This window comes from Notamacropus eugenii, chromosome 2 (genome assembly GCF_028372415.1).
Source record: "Notamacropus eugenii isolate mMacEug1 chromosome 2, mMacEug1.pri_v2, whole genome shotgun sequence".
Classification (NCBI taxonomy): Eukaryota; Metazoa; Chordata; class Mammalia; order Diprotodontia; family Macropodidae; genus Notamacropus; species Notamacropus eugenii.
The window spans coordinates 49,347,667-49,367,439 of NC_092873.1; the positions used below are offsets into that span (position 1 = coordinate 49,347,667).

A 19,773-nucleotide genomic window follows, 5' to 3' on the forward strand; every position below is an offset into this window, starting at 1 on the left:
TGTATCAGAAAGAAATGTCAAGGGACTTGGGTTCTTCTCCCAGTTCTACCACTGACTCATTGTGAACCTTGGACAAATTACACTCTTTCCCTGGGCCTCAGTTTCTTCCTCTGTAAAATGACAGAGTTGAATTAAACAAGCAGATTTTATAGATTTTGTAGCTGTGCTGTGAAGGTTTGGTGAATGGAATCATGGCCCTGTTTGACTTCTAGACAGCACAGAATCATAACTTGGGAGGGAGGAGAAGCCTTATAGGTCATTTACTCCAAATATTTTATTTTATAGAGGAAGACATTGAGGCCTAGAGAAATCTAGTAACTTTTCCAAGATCACACAGGCTAAATGGCAGAGACTTGATTTGAACTCAGGCCCTTTGACTTTAAATAAGAGAATTTTCTGCTACACCATACCACACTGTACCACACCGCGCCACTCCATGCCATGCCACACCATGCCACACCATACCACGCCACACCACACCATCTTGCCAAGCTTTTGTCTCTGGACAGAAGGGATCTCACCATTTTTGTCTGTCCTCTCTGCATAGTGCTCCCAACCCTACTACCCACTCTGACCATTGAGCTGACCTCATCTTCCATGTCTTTCTGGAGACATAAGTACTGACCTGGAACTTTCCCTGGCTTTCCTCCGGCCCCCACTCCTGCTCCAGTCTGAGGCACAACAGCACCTGTTGGGGGAGTAAGAGAAGGTATAACTCATCAGAGCCAGGTCCAGGAAGACCCCAGACCCTCTTGGGCAGCAATGTCTCTTGGTGGAGAGATAGATAGGATAGAAAGACTTTACCGGTGGACACTCCTCCACCAACACCTCCAACTCCAGCTCCCACACCAGCACCAACACCAAGACCTGGAGAATCAGAGAAGTCCATCCTAGCTCTGCCCCTTAATAGCACATGATCATGGGCATGTTATGTCATCTCTCTGAGCCTCAGTTTCCCCATTTGTAAAATGGGCACACTAAGTCTTCCCCTGCTTATGTGCTTGTGTGTGGGAAGAGGATGAGATGAACAAGAAAAGGCTTCCCAATGCAAGAAGTGGATTGTAGACACGAAGGTTGCTACTTCCTCCCATTGAGGAGAGTCCCACCAGGGGATACTCACCAGCCTTGGCAGCTGCTTTATAAGCAGCTCCTGCCGCGGGGCCCGTCAGCAGTCCCCCCGGGTAAGCTCCCCCTGGGAAGCCACCTAGCCCTGTGGTAGAGAAGCAGTGAGTCATTCTCACTTGAGGCAAAGACAGGCATGTCAACCATGTTCCTGCCCCTCTATCCTTCCTTCAGGCCCCTGACCCCACGAGGGATTCTGGGAAATCATGTCCCTGTCTGCAAGATATTCACCATGCCCAGAGAACCCCGCTTTATACTCTGTCCTGGTCCTGGGTATTAACACCTCCCCCCACTGCTCTCCTCTAGTTCAAATCCTGCCCAGGCTTTAAGGCTCATCCAAATTCCTTCCCCAGGCAGCCTCTCCCCCATCTGCCACCAGCCCTCTCTAGACTCTTACAGCACTGACTCCTTGGTATTGGTACCTGAGTTAATCATATACTATCTTATCTCATTCTCTGTTCAAACTGTTAGGGAGCCCTAGGCTATTCTTAACTCTAAAGTAGGGCCTCTTAACCTGGGTTCCATGGTAGATTATGAGGAGACCACGAACTTGGAAGAGAAAAATTTACGTTCTAATTTTCATTAACCTCCAACTGAAATTGAGCATTGTCTTCAACCCTGAATGTAGGGGGCCGTAGAAGAGGACTACAAGTTTTTACGAGACTGCCCGTGACACAAAAAGGATTAAGAATTCCTTTTCTAGTCCACCTCCATCATGAATTATTGGAGGAAACTGAGGCCCAGAGAGGACAGGCTACCCAGTTCTATAATGGTATGTTGGTCCTTTCTCTCCATGTGGAGGGCAGGAACCACTTCTGGGATTCTTTGTTATAATCAACTGACCTGAACAAAATCGAAAGACTGAGTGGTAGATATAATGCTATGATACAATGCTAGACTTGGCGAAGGAAGACCTGGTGAACTAGTCTGAATCTTACACACTGTCTCTGTGACCCTGGGCAAGTCCCCTAACCTCCCTGTGCCCTAGACAACTTTCTAAGAGCATTTAAGCTGCAGAACAGGGCTGGATTGGCATTGGCAGGGGGCATTTCCTCACCTGGGAATTTCCCACACCAAATAATCGCAGGATTGGTTAAACGAAAACAAAAAGAGAGATTGTAGAAAGACCTCTAGCCTGGGAATCAGGTGTCCTAGGTATCACTAATGTGACAGCTTTGATCTTAGGTAGTCACTTTGTGTCTTGGACTCAATTTCCTTGTCTATGGGAAAAATGAAGAGTTCTTTCTTCTGTCTCTCTCCCTCCCCTCCCTCTCTCTTTTTTCTCTCCCCTTCTCTCTCTCCCTTTCTCTTTCTCTCGCTCTCCTCTTCTTTCTCTCTCTTTTTCTCTCTCTCTCCTTTCTCTCTGTCTCTCTCAAAAAATCTCCAAAGATATGTGTATGTAATATGTGTGTGTCTATTTTATATATGTGTATATAAAATATATGTGTATATATTATGTAATATATATAATATATGTGTATATATGTTGTGTATAACTTGTGTGTGTAGAACACACAAACATGTAGGAATTTATGTAAATATTTATCTATTCTCTCTATATGCATATATAAATCTCCTCTACATAGATTTGCATTAGGATGTAATATCTTTCTATTTGTTTTCCCAGTGCCTATCACTACTCCGGGCACATAGTGAAGGCTTAATCAATGCTTGCTGGTTGATTGCCCCTCTGTAAAATGAAGGGGCTGGATCGGATGGCCTTTAAGATTCTTTGCGATCTAATTTCTATGATTTGGAAGCAAGATATGACCAGAATTCACTCTTGCTTAATCTCATGGATTCCATTTTTTTTAAGGGGAAATTCAGAAGCTACAGATGGAGAAGTCTTTGGGTCATGCTTTGCATACTCACCTCCTCCAAGTCCTCCAGGGCCTGGAGAGAGGAGATAAAAGAGCATAGGACAGGATCCCCACCCTACCCCATTGGCCACCCCAGCTCTTGTGACACTGCGGGGAGGGCACCATCACACCCATATTAGTGTTACTGACTCTCCTCCTCTTGCATTCTTTGTGGAGGGATTGAGAAAAGATCTTAGAGGTGGAGCTGAAATGGAACTCTGAGGCCATCCAATCCAATCCCTTCATTTTACAGAGTGGGAGACTGAGGCCCAGAGAAGTAGAATGGGAGGCAGGTTGTGAAACTAGGTCTTTCCCCTGGTAACTGAGCTGAGGCTTTGTTCTGGCCCCTTTGCCACCATCTGCTTTCATCTGCCTCTGTCTGCTCCCATCTCTTCCCATCTCCTCCCCTCTTCTGACCCCCATCTGCCTAGGTCTCTGATTTCTCCCTCCATCTCCTGCCTTTTGGTTGGGAGCCTGGCTAGCTGGCCATTACCCCCAAACTCTGCAGTCTTTCTCTTTCCCCCTGGCTTGTCGCTTGGGGAGTCCATCCATGAGCAGATTGAAGCTGAAATGTTTATGAGGGGTGGAATGGGTCCCTCTGGCTCGGGTCTCCTTTCCCCTTCCAACATCTGGGGCTAATCATTCCCTCTTTCCCTGCTCCAGGCAGAAATTCCACTGCCCTTGGCTAGAGAAACTGATGGGCAATGGGAGTTCAGAACTGTACAGAGTTTGTTTTCAATTATGTGGAAAGACGGTCTTTGTTTTTCTTTCCACAAACTGGAAACACAAAGCCTGGGGCTGCTGGGACCCAGGGGGCCACTCAGCAAGAGACCCAGTGGGGTCAGACCCTTTCTAGTGAATGCCAGAGGGTTACTGGGGTCAAAGGCTTTGGGGGGAGGAGTGTGGGTGATAGAGAGCAGGAGGGATGAGAATCTCTGAACACCTGGCTGGTGTGTGGTCCCTCAGGAAAGGGCCCCAGCCTTCTCCTTTGACTCACATGGAAGGGGAATAATGGGTTACACTTAGGTACACTGGTTCTGGTTAAGCCTTCTTTCTCCCATGTGCCACTCCCCCAGGAGAGGAAAATGGAAGCACTCATGGGATAGGGTGAGCCATTAGGGTGGGCTGCAGAGCTTTCAGGAGATTCTCCCTGGTCATGTCTAGGTTGCTGGGAACTTAAGTCCAATGTCACCTCAGCCAGGAAGCCTGCCCTGATTCCTCCAGAGCAGCTGTGACCAGAGAAGTCTCTCTGACCCTCAGTCTCTTTTTCTTTAAAATAATCACAATCCCAGACTCAGGGTTGGAGGTGATCTCAGAAGCCATCTAGTCCTATCCATCCCTGACTAAGAACTACCTGGAGAATATCTGCCCATAAACAGCCAGCCAGTCTTTGCTTGGAAACTTTCAGTGATAGGGAGCTCACTCCTGGTTGAAGCAATCCATTCTCCTTTTGGATAGCTTGGTCAGGAAGCTTTTTTTTTTCTGACATCAAGCCTCACCCTGTCTCTTTGTAAGTTCCATTGATTGCCCAAAGACTTGATTTTTGGGGCCAAGTCGATTCCCATGTCTATGGAACAACCCTTCAGATGCCTGAAGATCACCACCTTGCAGCTATGTGCCTTTTCTGATCTAAATATCTTCAAGTCCTTTGACCAAACTTTACATGGCAAGACCTCAAAGCCCTTCACATCTCAGTCCCACCAAGCTCTAATGTTTCATGCATGTCCTCAGCTTCTTCCAGCCTGGATATAGCTCCTGAAAGCAGCTTTAATACATGACTGTCTGCTGAAAGTAATCTCCACTTCTCCAATGCTTTAAAATTTGCAAGAAACTTTCCTCTTGACAACTCTGTGAGGTCATTAGTATAAATATTATGGCCCCATTTTATAGAGGAAGAAACTAGGAGCCACAGATGTCAAGTGGCTTGCTCCAGAATTATTCTGTTAGTGAAGGTTGGAGCCAAGCCTTGAATCTACGTTTATTGTTCGAGGTCAACAACTGTCCATTAGTCTACCCTACCTCATTCTGAGCTGGTAAGAGTTAAGGTGACTCCCAGAGGGAAACCCATCTAGATACTCTTCGAGTCATAGAATCTTAGCCCTAGAAGGGACATGAGAGAATTCCTGTTGCTCCACCCACAGTGCTCTGGTCTTATCTGGCTGGCTAGTGGTGCCCACAGGACCAACATCTGCCAAAGTTCCTTTAGAACCTGGAGTGCCTGTCCCCTCCTTCTTCCCCCAAGGATCTGCCCTAGGCAAGGTTGTTGGTGTCAGGGGAACAGTAGGAAACTTTCTCAACCCTGAGCTTTGGCGTCAGAAGACTTGGTAAAAATTGCACTGTTTTCCCTTATTTTCTATATGACATTGGACAAAAATCACTTCATTTCTCTGGGCCTCAGTTTCCTTATTTGTAAAAGAGGAATTGTAATACTTGCCCTCTTGGTTTTTGGTAATGAGGCAATAAAGTAACAGAATGGGAAAAGACTTTGGGGAGGAAATGTCAGAAGTGTACTATGAGAGTGAGGCCTCGTTTCCCCCTTCAGTAAAACACTCTGGGCCAGCTGATGGCAGATGTTGTCTTCCTAGGATAGGACCTAACTTGAGGCCTTTGGAAAGTAAGGGGAATATTTCTCATAAAAGAGAACTGGTCATCTAAGCTCCCCTGTTGGGTCTGCTGGGGATTTGAAGGGGTCAAGTTCAAGGTTTGTCTGGGGTTCTCTGTAGATGACCACTCTAGGTTCTGGAGTCCCTCTCAAGGTCTCACCACCACTGATGTCTCTTAGGATTCAGTCCATGGACAGTCTGGATGGGTAGGGAGTGAACAGAGTGTCCGAGCTCACGACTGCCCTGACTTCCTTCTAGTGATGGGAAAAGACTGGTCCCTGATAGGGAAAGGACTAGCCTTCTCTTCTCTTCCGCTGCCGACAGGGGATGGATGAAACATTTGGAAATCCAGAGGGGGCTCTAGGGAGTGGCTTTGTTTCCATGGGAACAGACCCTTACCCCCACCCCCAAGGGAGCAGGAGGCGCTCTGAGTCACCCTCAGTCCTCACTAAAGTGCCCTCCAACCTTAGTGTGATAATAGTTACAGTGGGAGAAGAGTGGAAGGGTTGTAGACTCACCTGCCCCAAGTCCAGCAAGACCACCAATACCTGGAAGGGAGAAGATGATTGAATAAGCTTAGGTAGGGAGTGGGGTAAGGGTTGGGGGGCATGGCCAGTAGGATCCTCCCTCCCCAACTTGAAATCATGCAGGTTCCCCTTTCCTCCAGTACCCCTCTCCCTTCCTGGATGCAGTCCTACCCTCTTGCTTAATTTTTCTTCCATCTTCCCCTCCCTCTCCTTTGCTCCTTCAGTCTCCCTCACTCCCCCTTTCTCTCTTTCCCTCATTTTCTTTCACTTCCTTTCCCTCCCCACTCTACTCCACTTTTTCTACATGTCTCCCATCTCTCTGTCTCTCACTCACTCTGGAACTCTGTCTCTATTTCTTTTTCTTCCTCCCTATCTCTGTCTCTTCCCTTTTACCTTTCTCTGACTTTGTCTCTCTGTCATGGTCTCTGTCTCTGTGGTTCTTTATCTGGCTGCCTCCCTGTCTTTTCCTCTTTCTGCCTCTGCCTCTTTCCATCCTCTCTTTAGGTCCCTGGATCTTTTGGATGTTCATTATCTCTATCTCGGTCTTCCTCTCTGTCTGTCTTTGTTATCCTCCCTGGGTCTTTCTTTACCTTGGTCTCTCCCCACCTTTTTTCCTCTCTACTCCTTAGTCTGTCTGTCTCTGCCTCTCCCTGTTTCTCTATGACTCTGCTCCCTCCCATCTGTATCTCTGTCTTTCTCTGTCTCTGTCTCCACTCTGCCTGTCTCTCCATCTCTATCTCAGTACTATCCATCTCTGTCCCTGACACTCTCCCCTCTGTCTCTGTCTATGCCTCTTTTTCTCTTTTTCTTTCTTTCTTCCCCACTGTCTCTTTTCCCCTTACCATCTTTTGCCTCTTCTTCTGCCCATGCTTTCTTTCCCCCTCTATATCTGCTTGTCTGTCTGTCTAAGTCTGTCTGTCTCTCTTTCTTCCCTGCCTTCTTCCTTCTTTTCTTCTCCCATCTCCATCTCTGTCTCCACTCTGCCTCTCTCTGCCTCCCTGGCCCTCTCTCCTCTACTCCACCCTGTGTAGGATGCCCAGGGAGGCCAGTTGCTGGCTCCTCAGACCCCAGACACCCCGGGTTCCCAGATGCACAGGGCCTCAGTGTGCCATCGGGAGTGGAGGCGGCAGCTCAGCTCTGTGGACACCAAACCCCACTGCCTGCTGGGGATCCCTGGCACAGGCCTCTGCAGGGGGTGGAGGAGGAGGCAGTCAGTGGAGCTGAGGCAGCTGTGATTCTCTCCCTCCCTCTCACCCTGAGCCAGAGGATTAGTTGTTCCCAAGTCCCAAACAAGCAGCCCAGCCCCAGGAAGGCCTCCAGAAAGCAGGCTCACCCAAATGTTACAATTTTCAGGCTCTCCAACCCCTAATCTTCAGTCTAGAAGGATCAGAGGCACCCAGATTTGGAGCTTGAAGGGACCCCAGCCTTCTCATTTTACAGAGAAAGAAACCAAGGTCCATCAAGGTCAAGAGACTTGCTCAAGGTCACACAAGTCAGAGGCAGGATTTGAACCCAGAACTCTCCCTCTGGCCCCAGTGCTCATTCTATTGTACTAGACAACTTTAAATGTGATGGTGTCCATTCCTCCGCCTTGAAGCCTTTCTGGACTGCATGGTTATAGTATCAATTACCAATTCATATTTATATCGCTCCTTTCATCCAGGGCACAACCCACAGCTTTCCTTATGGATTAAACTAGGTGTTGGCAAACCTGCATCCTAGGTCATTAACTCAATGTATGTGACTTGGGCAAGGCATCTCAGTTCTATGCTCCTCCACATTTTCCGTTATAAAATAGGGCTATTAACATCTGCCCCCAGTCACTTCTCAGGGATGCTGGTAGAGATGCTCTCCCCCTAACAGGTAGCAGCAGTTGGGAAGCCAGGGGTAGTCATCTCATCTGTATGGTTTTCTCTTCATTAAAAACAAGGGGGTTGGACTCACTAGATGATTTCTAGATCTAGGATCTTATAAGCTTAGTGCACATGTGACCTACGCAAACTTACTTCCTGAGCCTCAGTTTACCCATCTGTAAAATGAGGGGGTTGGACTCCATGGCCACCGAGATCCTTTCTAATGCTGGTTTCGTGAGCTTGGGCCCCAGAAAGCATTGGCGATTTGCTGGTGATAAGGGACCTCACAAAGGCTGGCTCTCCCCAGCTTCCTCCTCAGCTTCCAAAGAAGCCCTAGCTGCTTCTAGCCCTTCCCGCACTGAAGTTCAGCTGTGGATCCCAGCCCAGATGGATTTTTGAGAGAAACTGAATCCAGGTGTTTTTCAGAAGATTCATTTGCACTTGGCTCTTCGAACAATGGGATGTTGTAAGAGGCCCCTGATGTCCTGTAAGAGCCTGAGGCATCTCAGAACTTGGGTCTCAGAGACAAGAATAGATGCTGAGCCCCAAGGAGGTCCCAGTGGAGAAGGTCTTCATTGATGGGAGCCCTGGAGACTCTGCAGAGGAGCGCAGTGGTGCCAGGTTCCTATCCCCATCCAACTCACCCTTTAGACCTTGTCCTTGTTTGTTCAGGGAGACCTGAGTTCAAAGCCAGCCTCAGACATTTACTTACTTTACCTCTGTTTCATCTGTGAAATGGGGATCATAATAGTTCCTACCTCCCAGGGTTGTCATGAGGGTAAACTGAGATAACACATACAAAGCACTTTGCAAATCTTAAAGCACTCTAGAAATGCTATTATTATTCTTAATTATTGTTGTGGTTATAGGCTGCAATTGAAAGTGTTAGATTTGGAACCAGAGGACCAATATTCAAAACATTAATGCCTGTGTGACCTTGAGAAAGTTGCTGCCCCTCTCTGGGCCTCAGTTTCTTCATCTGTAAAATGAGTGTGTGGACTCAGTAGCTCCAGGAGTCCCTTTCATCCTAAATCTCTGATATGTAATTTATAAAGCATTATGTAATCATGCCATTTTGATCAAAGATCCTACAGACAGTAATGACTCCAATCTGCAGAGAATTTCCAGATGCTTCATTTCCCAAAGTTAAGGATTCATTCTGGAATCCTTCTTGAGGAAGCTTCAGAGATCCACCCTCATCCTCTTAAAACCCTTCTTGATGGCCCATCTGTCTTTTTTATCCTCCCAGCCTTTAAGGAGAATGTTCTTGCAGAGAATAGGGAATTTTCTAGCCAAACAGGGGAGACATTCATTGTTCTGCCTCTTGGAGAATCTTCCTCTTGGGGAATCCTTGGTTGGCTCTGATTTCCCTTTTGGAATTTCCCTTCCTCCTAATCATCCCCGCTCCCCACCTGCCAACCCTCCTCAGTCCATCACATCTCTGGCCCTTGGATGTGGTTGGTCAAAGATGGTGGCCAGGGATGGGGAGAAGGGGAGCTGCCTTACCTGGTTTGGGTGGTTTGCCTCCAGCTCCAAGTCCTGGAGAAAGAAGAATAATTGATCAGCTCAGCCTGTGTGGTTAAGTTCTCCAAGAAAGAATCCTATTGGACCTTGGTTATTATCTCTACTGTGGAGGGTATTGTCTCTGCTCTTGGAGTAAAAACTCAAAGACTAGCCCATTTCCCAAGAGGACTGCTACTGACCTTCTCCCCCTCCCCAAACTCCCTTCCTCCATCTTCCTGTAGGATAGAAACCAAATATTAGACCATGTCCCTCTGAGAGCCCCAAGGTCATCTGGAGAACACAGTGTTGGACCAGGGTATCTAGAAGCCTGGATTATTCTGGTTCTGACTCTGTCTTTGTCTTGTCTCATGACCTTGAGCAGGTCACTTGGTCTCAATGGTTCTCAGTAAAATGAATGGATTGAAATAGCATGATTTTAAATTCCCTTCCACCTCTTACAGGATAATGGGAATAATCCAGCTCCTATCAGAGTCTGTGAAAGTGTTTTGAACAGAAAACACTAGATAGCCTATTATTCTCTGGCTGTGAATGTGGCACCAGAGATTTGGCTCTCTTGTTCTCCAGCATATAACAAAGTTCTCAATCTCACCTGCTCCAAGACCTCCAACTCCAAGGCCTCCAAGACCAGCGGCTCCTACAACCGACCAGAGAGAAAGTTTCTGTTAATTCCCTTTGCATCAGCCCTGGTTGCCAGTGCAACCATCTCCCCTTCTGTACCAACCAGGCTTAGTCACTACTCCTGGACCAGAAAGGATTCTAGTTGTCTCCTCTGGGAGGAAATGGTGATAAGGGATGATTCTTTACAAAACAGTCCCTTTCTGGGAGGCATCAGAAACCCTGTTGGTGCTGTATAGGACTGGGTTTACTCATGGCCAAAATACATGAGTGCTCACACAAGGTGATTAGAGAAGGTCTCCCTATCTCAAACTTTCTCCTGTTAAAATTCTACCATTAGCATCTCTCCTTAAGAAATGCTTTTGGAAGCTTGTGTATTTTTTGAAATTTAGTTTTGTGTTTTTTCAATGAATGAGGATTTGTTTTCTCTCCCTCACACTTGGAAAAAATACCAAACAAACAATCAAACAAAATAATTCCCAATAGGCCATATCCAAAAACATGTATCCTTCTGCCTCTTAAGTCTATCACATTTCTGTCATACCATGGGCAGAATACCTCAATTCCCTGGAATCATGGTTGGTCATTACATTGAACAATGACACTTGTGTCTTTTAACTTGGCAAAGGTTCTATGTTCCCCAGGGAAGGGATAGCTAGGCTATCCATCACCACTCACTGTCCCCTTATTGTGCAGAGCTCCAAGGCCATGAGGCTGGGGGAGCAGAGGAGAGGAGAGATTCCAGAACAGAGAGGGCTGTCCTGGAGAAAACAGGGTCATTTTCCTTATTACTTTCTGTCAACTCTACCCCCAGCCACTAGGAGAGCTAAGGCAAGGTTGGGGTCATACTGAGAGGCGATGAATTGGGTTCTAATCCTGACTGTCTGTGTGACTTTGGATGAGTCATTCCCCTTCTGTAAAATGAGTAGGGTTAGAGCAGATGATCACTCTAAGGTGCCTTCTAGCTTTGGCTTTCTAGGGTTCTAGAGTTTTTATGGTGGTGAGGGGGTATTGAGAGAATCAGGATTCTTGCTTCTTGGCAAAAACCAAAAAAACTGTGAAGGCTGCTGTGTGGTTCTTCCTTGAGCTCATACCAAGTAGGGATGGGGAGGGAATATCCAATGCAATCCCAACAAGGATTTAGTAAGCACCTACTATGTGCCAGGCAGAGCAGTTGGTGCTAAAGACATAGAACAAAAATAGCCCCTATCCTCAATGAGTTCACATCCTACTGGGGGAGGGGCTAGGAATTCAACATTGGATCCAGTAGGCACATGCCTGTTCGTTTGAGGATGAGGTAGAATGGAGCCTTAAAGGCTCAAGACGACAAGTAAACTCTGTCTTTGAAAACTTCCTGCCTCATGTCCCTCCTCCCACCTTCTTCTTAGCATCTCTCTGTTCCTTCTAGGATGAGGCCAGATGATACCTCTCCCCCCTTTCCTGATTGCTCCCATCTCCCTTTGGGGAATGGCCCCATCTCCTTTTCTATATATTTATTTTGGTTAAATGCCTGGAATTCACACCCTCCTACATGCCCATCAAAGAGATCCTCTCTTTATGACACTGTTCCAAGTACCATTTTGCGCATGAAGCCATCCAAACTGCCTTGTGTTTAATTGCATCATATTTGTTCTATATATACCTATATGCATATGGAGGCATCCAGGTGGTACTGTCAGCCTCAGTTTCCTCATCTGAAAAATGGGGATGATGATCATCTCACAGGGTCATTGTGAGGATTGAATGGGATAATGTCAGTAAAGCTCTTTAAGGTGCTACATAAACAGTGCTTTAAAGTAGCACTTTGAATGAAGGATTATTATGAGGTTCTCCCCTTTAGAACATTGTTGGTGTTTGTCTTTCATTTTTGAAAAGGGGATGATGCCATGACATGCAAGTGTCAGAACATAGGACCCTTAAGGAGAGGTGGGGCACTTCTGTATTTTCCTGACACACAGTAAGCACTTAATAAATGCTTGCTGATGGATTTAGGGGATAAGATAATAATGATAAGGCAGCTAGGTGGTGTAATGAACGGATAGAGCACCTGACCTGAAGTCAAGAAGTGAGGGAAAGGGAGGGGAGTTTAGGGAGAAGAAGGATGGAACCATGTGCATCTTACCTGGATAGTAGACCCCTCCAGGAACAGCCCCAGGAACAGCCCCTGGGACCCCTACAAAGGAAACAGGGAATTCTCTGTTAGCCATCACAGTCCAGCTTATAGGGAAGGTTGGGGCCCCGATCTGTGGTGGTGCTGATGGCTATGACCATGAAGCCCCAGAATGCATTGAGATGGAGCCCTGTTAAGGTTCTGTTTTAGGGTTCTTGGGCGAAGGAGAGCAAGAAATACACACATTCTCCACCTCAGACCCTGCCTCTCTCAAATCTGCTGAGGAGGACCATGTTTGCAGCAGTTCCTCCAGCCCTCATTCATACCCTGTCCCTTCATTCCCCTGGAGACTAAAGCTACATGTTTCTGAGCTAGATGAAATAAGGAATCTGTAGGGGGGGGGAATATTAGATTTAGAATCAGAGAAACTGGGTGAAGAGTCTGGCTCTATCACTGTGTGGCCTTGGGAAAGTCACTTCATCTGGGCCTCAGTTTCCTAATCTGTAAAAATAAGGAAGCAAGGCCAGCTGTCCTGTGGGGTCCCTTCCATCTCTCAGATCCACGATCTTATTATGCCTTGGGTAGGTGGACAATATGTGGTCAGATTTAGAGGTCAGTCTGTGGTTATGATTAGGGTTAGGGTTACTCTCTGCTCAAGACTGGGGCTCATGTGACTGGGATTAGACGTCAGTGTATGCTCAGTCAGAAGGCACAGAATTCCTCTCTGTGGAAAGCTCCTTTGATTTCACCTACGGGACTCAACAGCATGCCCCCTCCCTCCCCTTTCCCCCATAGCCCACTCCCCCCAAGTCAAAATTGAACCCACAGAAAGAACTCCAAAAACTTTTGGCCTCTCTAGGATCCCAGTTCATTAATGATTGAGCAATGAGGTCACCCTGGTAGGCTTTCCAGAGAAAATACTCCTGTTCTCACACTGATAGGACCAAGCATGAGGTCACTGTCCTCAGCCCCAGCTCGTATGGTGCAATTGGGAGGGAACTGGGCTGGAAAATGGAGGAGAGAGTCCAGACCTGGGAATAGATCTGGTTATTGAAAGACTTAGCCCAAGGCTCCGGATTCCAAAGGAAACATCAGAGAATGAATGATGGGAACAGGTACAGCCTGTAAGTGACAAAGGGCCATGTCGGCATTGGCTCTTGTTACTCCTGTGTGGGCAGAACCTGGATCCAGCAGCATGTTCAGAGGACAAGGTCATGGGCCCCATTCCTTTGTAGGTCACTTGGCTTCGCACAGACAAGAGCTAGGCTTCCAGCTACAAGCTGCTTTCTCCCTGTTGCTGCGGCAGATTAGATCTAATTCCAGTCACAGACAGATCCCCAATCCCAGACTCTTAGACTGAGCTCCAAGGGTGATCATAGACTGACCCCTAAGCTTGGCCACAGAGTGATCCCTCTGCCCATGGGCTTGTCCTTAACCCTAGCCATGGACCGATTCCCCAAGAGATAGCATAGTCTGATGGATATGGCATTGGAATTCTGCCTCGGAAACTTAGTAGCTTTTTCACATCTGAAAAACTGCGTTGGGAGAAGGAGGTTGGACTCAGTGGCTTCTAAGATCTCTTCCAGCTCTAAATTCTATGATTCACAGACTGACCTCCGTCCATAGACTGATACCTTAATCCTGGTTACAGACTGACCCTCTCACAAACAGGGGTCATTGATCTTAAGAGTTTTGTGATGACTAAGGATGAGTGCATCAGGGCAGTTACTGTCCATCGTGGGCATCCTGAATCTGGGTCAGGAGCATCCTCTCAGATGGCTCTATATCTAATGAGGACAGTGCATTTCAGCCTTCTGTTCAGAGCTGGAGAGAGACACATATAAACATATAGAATCAGAGACTAAGATTGAGAGACAGAGATAGAGAAGGAGGAAAGAGGGAGAGACAGAGAGATAGAACCAGAGACAGAGAGAGACCAATCGTGACAGAGAGGAGAGCCTCTTCTGGCTACTAGGAAATGTGAGACACACATTGCTCTCTACCCGGCACATCTGAATGGCTAAACATCGTCTCCATCAGCTTTAGCCTATCACTACCACTGAGCATCTGAGATCCACCCCCTTCCACCCAGGGGAAAAATACCAACCTGCCTCCTTCTCCTGCAAGACAAGGTGCTGGTCTCCCTAGAACAGAGTTCCCCTTCCCCTCCCATCACCCCAGAAGACCAGAAGAATTGTTTCAACTTTGGTTCATTGAGGAGCAGGCATCTGGGAAAGGGGTGCTGAAAGTTTAAAGGGGGAGACAGAGGCAAACCTGCCTCCTTAGGGGGTACAGAGATTCCATGGACATCAGATTCTGAGCCCAGGCTTTCTAGGTTGTCCAGCTTCCCCCTTCCCCCCTGCCTACCCTGCGGCCTCTCTGAAGTCCAGCATGGGCCACAGGCTTTGGGCCTGAGCCTAGGGGTTCGGCTCTCCCCTGAGGCCAGGATTGCTGGGAAGCAGCCCCTTCATCTCTGTCTTCTGCAGCCAAAAGCTCTGGCCATATCGGTCCAACAGAGCCCTTGATGCTGTCTCTGGCTCTCTGGCTTGTTCTCTGTCTCTGCTTGCCTCTTCCCAGCACCTCCCTCCCCTCGTCTCCCTTCCAGGCTGCCTGCTCCAGGACAGACTTGTTCAGAGAGGGCTCAGTGTCTCCTCTCTACCACTCCACCTTGTTCCCTCCTTCTGGCTTCAAAAACCAAGGCCTGTTTAGAAACAATTCCACCCAGACCTGGGGCTCCCCTTTTGCCAAGGGGAGGTATAGGGATATGTGTGTGTGTGTGGTGGGGGGAGGCTGTTGTCAGGCTGAGACCTGGCCAGAGGAACAGAATCCCCTGGGGACAATGTGCCTGAGGTTAAGAAACTCTCCTCTAAGAAAACCCTTTTGGCCCAGACTCTCAGACAGAGCTTCCCAGGGACTCCAAGAGACACCTGAGGGATGGCCCAGGGCAGCTCTGGGGCAGGCTTCCCCCTCCAAATCTCCCCATCCCTTCTTCACTAGGGCATTCCTGCTCAGAGATGGAAATGCCCCAGGGTCAAGGTCTGGGGAATAGACCCCAGGGCCTCCAACTCCAAGACTGGCCAGAGGATTTCTAGAAACAACCAGTTCTCCTGGCTTGTCCCCACTCTGCCAAGTCTACCCTCTCCCCTCCTCCTACCCCTCCCTGGCCATGGCTGGCCTCTTGCTTGGGCCTCCTTCCTCGGCTGGCCTCACTGTCTCCCCTGCCCTTTTCTTCCCTTTCCAAACCATCAGATTGATACTCCTAAAGTAAAGCTTCCAGCACGTTATTCTCTGACTGCAGAGGCTGGAGGTAACAGGAAACTGCTCAAAACAGTTGACGGGCATGATGAAAGTGGTTTTGTTAGCTGAAGAACAAAGCCCTCACCTGGCATTCAAGGCCCTCTCTGATTTGGCACTGATATACTTCTTCCATTGCTTATTTCCTCTGTATCCCTTCCCCTTCACCTCCAGCACACACAGACACACAGACACACAGACACACAGACAGACAGACACACACACACACACACACACATCCCACTCCTTGAGTTTTCCTGCCTCCAAACTTTTATTCATGCAATTCCTCCCCCTTCAAAGTGCCCTTTCCTCTTCCCTTTTCATGCCTCCCTTTCCATGCCTTTCCATCCTACTCATCCTTCAAGGCTTAGCTTCAATTTCACCTCTTTTTAGACTTGCCTTTGCCACCTCCAGGGGCCATATTATGCCCCTGGGTAGTACTCTAGTCTTTGGATCTGCTTCTGACATCTCCTGGTTGTATGACCCTGGACAAGTCATGTCACCTCTATGAGCCTCAGTTGCCTCATCTCTAAAACGGAATTAAAGCTATTTGCATCCTGTCCATTATGGGCTGTCTTGAGGAAAGGGACATGTGTCCTTCCTTCCTTCCTTCCTTCCTTCCTTCCTTCCTTCCTTCCTTCCTTCTTTCCTTCTTTCCTTCCTTCTTTCCTTCTTTCTTTCTTTCTTTCTTTTCTTTCTTTCTTTCTTTCTTTCTTTCTTTCTTTCTTTCTTTCTTTCTTTCTTTCTTTCTTTCTTTCTTTCTTTCTTCCTTTCTTCCTTTCTTCCTTTCTTCCTTTCTTCCTTTCTTTCTTCCTTTCTTTCTTCCTTTCTTTCTTTCTTTCTTTCTTTCTTTCTTTCTTTCTTTCTTTCTTTCTTCCTTCCTTTCTTTCTTTCTTTCTTTCTTTCTTTCTTCCTTTCTTCCTTTCTTTCTTTCTTTCTTTCTTTCTTTCTTTCTTTCTTTCTTTCTTTCTTTCTTTCTTTCTTTCTTTCTTTCTTTCTTTCTTTCTTTCTTTCTCCACTGCACCGCCTAGCTGCCCCTGTTCATTTCTTTTCATTAGCAGCATGATCTCTTGGAACAAACACTAGACTAGGAATCAGTCTTTAGTCCCAGCTCTGTCCCTGATGTGCTTGTTGCCTGATCTGACATGTCACTTCCTCAGTCTCACATGAATGATAACAGTAATAGTAATATTGGCTGCCCTTCCCAGCGGGATTAAGCAACCAGTTACCAGACCCCGCCCAAGTACTGGTAGGAACAGGATTTGGACACTTTTGGATTCAGGTCCAGCCTTAGACATCTTCTAACCATATGACCTTGGTTGTTACTCATTTGATTTCTGTTTCCTCAATTGTAAAATGATGGGTATGGACCAGATTATAGATTCAGAGTAAGAAGGGACTTAAGGAGCATCCCTCCTATGTTAGAGAAGAGGCCCAAGGAATTGGTCAAGCAGGGAGCTGACCCTAGCGTTTCTTTCAGACCTCCTTCTATAATCCTGTGACCCATGGTCTTGGGTCAGTCCCACAAATAGGGTGAGTACCATTCTTATTTTCAAGATGAGGAAACTGAGGTTGACGGGGGCAAAGTGACTGCCCTGAGGTCCCCTCTGTTAGAGCCAGAGCCAGGAGTTGGATCCAGCTGTCTCTGACTCCAGGTCCAGTCTTCCTTTCACTTGGGTCCGTGTTGTCTCTTACAATAATAAGCAGGAGAAGGAAGTCTGCAGGGAGGCAGGAAGATTTCAATTCAAATCCTCCCTCTGATGCATATAGGCTGTGTGACCCTGGGCAAGTCTCTGGAACTCTTCCTTCCTGGGGAAATTCTCTAATTCTAGAATTTGCAGAGTTATACATTTTCTCACTAGAAGTTCCCTCTACCAAAATTGATGGGTCCTATCTTCTCTACGTCCCTCCCCTCCAGAGCTTATAGTAACAGCTATCATTTTAAAAAGTACATTAAAGCTTAAAATGCACTTCATGCATTTCATCTCATTTTATCTTGACAGAGACCCTGAGATATGTACTAATATTATCCCCATTTTACAGATGGGGGACCTGAGGTTCGGAGTACTTTAGCCAGGGTCATGCTGCTAGTAAGGGTCTAGTAGTGGTGGGGAACCTGCGGCCTCCAGGTCACATGTGACCCTCTAGGTCCTCAAGTTCAGCCCTTTGACTAAATCCAAGCTTCACAGAACAAATCCCCTTCATGAAAGAATTTGTTCTGTAAAACTTGGACTCAGTCAAAGGGCTACATCCGAGGACCTAGAAGGCCATGTGGAGCCTCGAGGCCCCAGGTTCCCCACCCCTGGAAGACTTGAATCCAGGTTTTCCTGACTCCAAGGCCAGGTCCATGACACCCTGCTGCTGTCAATAATAAGAACGAAAATAGTGGCAGCTGACAACTCCAGGGCCTTTGTAACTGAGCACTTGGTACACACTATCTCATTTATCTGAGTATCTAATATCTGAACATCTAATCCTCTTTAAGAGATTGTCCGTTGAACTTTGTAAACTGGAAAGTGCTATGTCCCCAAGAGCTGGGCTTCTCTGCTTCTTAGCCCGTTTCAGAATTCAGGCGGGGAAAGTTAATAAGAGAATCAGAGCTCTAGAGCTGGGAGGGACCTCAGAGGCCATCCAATCCACCCTCGGAATTTGGCAAAAGAGGGAATCGAGTCCCAGAGAGATGATGGGATTTGCTGGAGGATTTGAACTCATGTCTTCTGACTCTAAGCCAGCCCTCTTTCTACTGTAGCAGGGTGCCCCCCTTTATTAGGGAGGTTGACAGACTGATGATCTGACCAGAGAGAATGAAGAAACTAGAAGCCAGGGCCCCACCAGGAGATGCCTTCCATGTCTCTCATTCACCAGCTGTACTCATTCTTACCCTGGAGCTTTTGTCCACTCTTTTCACATCTCTTCCAGGAAGCATTTCCTGATTGCTCTAGCTGGTGGCAATCTCTCCTTCCTCTGAACTTCAGCAGCAATTCCTCTCTGCCCATAATCCCAGTTATGTGGCGCTATGAGCCCTTGTGTTCCTAACTTGTCTCCCCCTTTAGAATGGGAACCTTAGGGGGCAGAGACCCCCAGAGCCTGGCACCATGCCTTGGATGAGGTAAACGAATCACTGAATAACTTCTGTCATTTTCTATGAGTGGCCTAGGAACACCAGCCTCTTTGGCTTTGAATGGAGAAACAAACTCTTCACCTATGTCCCCAGGGATAGCATGATATAGTGGAATGGGCCCTGGACGTGGAGTGCCAGGACCTGGGTTCAAATCTTGCTGTGTGAGCTGGGGAGTCTTTGCTGATCATTTTCTCCATCTGTAAAATGAGGAAGTTAAACTAGACCAGGGAGTCTTAATTTTTTTTCTGTGTGTCACAATATCTTTGGTAGTTTGGTGAAATTGTTGGTGTTTTCAAAGAACAATGACTTTTTAAAAAACTGTGTAATTGAAGGAAATGTTAAATTTCAGTTAAAGATTAAGATGTATTTCCCTTCCCGTCCACTTCCCCCGAGCTTCTGAAACCTATCCAGGTTAAGAATCTCTGGCCTAACTCGTCTCTAAAGCCCCATCCCGATTTAACTCTGTGATCCTATGAACCTGAGGGCCAAAGTCAACGAGGAGAGAGAGGCCTCCATTCCAGCTCTCCCCCTGGGGCTAGCCCCTGGCCACAGCATCTTGCCAGTGCTGCTGCCATGGTGATCAAAACAGAGATAACCAAACCCCTAATTCCAGTTAATTATGAACAGAGAACACAGACTCAGAGAGGTCATGGAATCTTCGATGGAGGGCTGGAAGGATTCTTAGGGAACGTCCAATCCAATTCCCTCATTTTACAGAGATGGAAACTGAGCTCCAGTGGAGGGGCATTCAACACAGCAACTCAGTGACAGAGACTAGCTCAGGCCTCAGCTCCCCTGACTTCCAATCCTGGGCTCTTGACTGCTAAAGCGCATTCAAGAAAGGGAGATAGGACTTATTAGAACCTGAATTCTAGACAGAAAGGTCATCTGATTATTGCAGGCTCAGCTGACAAAGTTGGGTTAGGAGATTCTGCCAAGGAGAGGTTTTGAGGAGACCTGCTCTGATGAATGGGTGTATATAAAGAAAGCAGCCATCTCCTGGCACGGGTTGGCTGGGCTATAAACTCTGGTAAATTTCCATTGGGGAAGGGGAAGGAGGTCTGAGGCAGAGCTCATGAAAATGGCAGAAGCCAAATGTAGACAATGATTCTGCTGACCAAAGATGGTAGTGTCATAGATAATCC

At 47.2% G+C, this 19,773-nt stretch overlaps 1 protein-coding gene across 16 annotated transcripts in view; it reads right to left on the bottom strand.

Annotated features, from left to right (window-relative positions):
• ELN (elastin) overlaps positions 1-19,773 on the bottom strand; it is a 68,803-nt gene that overhangs the window by 37,170 nt on the left and 11,860 nt on the right. For 6 of the 16 annotated variants that reach the window (XM_072640190.1, XM_072640188.1, XM_072640187.1 and 3 more), the window contains exons 2-9: positions 12,226-12,276; positions 10,078-10,122; positions 9,471-9,503; positions 6,103-6,132; positions 2,995-3,015; positions 1,121-1,210; positions 805-867; positions 626-688 (exon numbers count right to left, since the gene is read on the bottom strand). In XM_072640190.1, coding sequence (XP_072496291.1) covers positions 626-688; positions 805-867; positions 1,121-1,210; positions 2,995-3,015; positions 6,103-6,132; positions 9,471-9,503; positions 10,078-10,122; positions 12,226-12,276 — 396 coding nt within the window. The remainder of the gene's footprint in view (positions 1-625; positions 689-804; positions 868-1,120; positions 1,211-2,994; positions 3,016-6,102; positions 6,133-9,470; positions 9,504-10,077; positions 10,123-12,225; positions 12,277-19,773) is intronic. The other 10 variants (XM_072640194.1, XM_072640193.1, XM_072640192.1 and 7 more) reach the window with 4 other exon arrangements.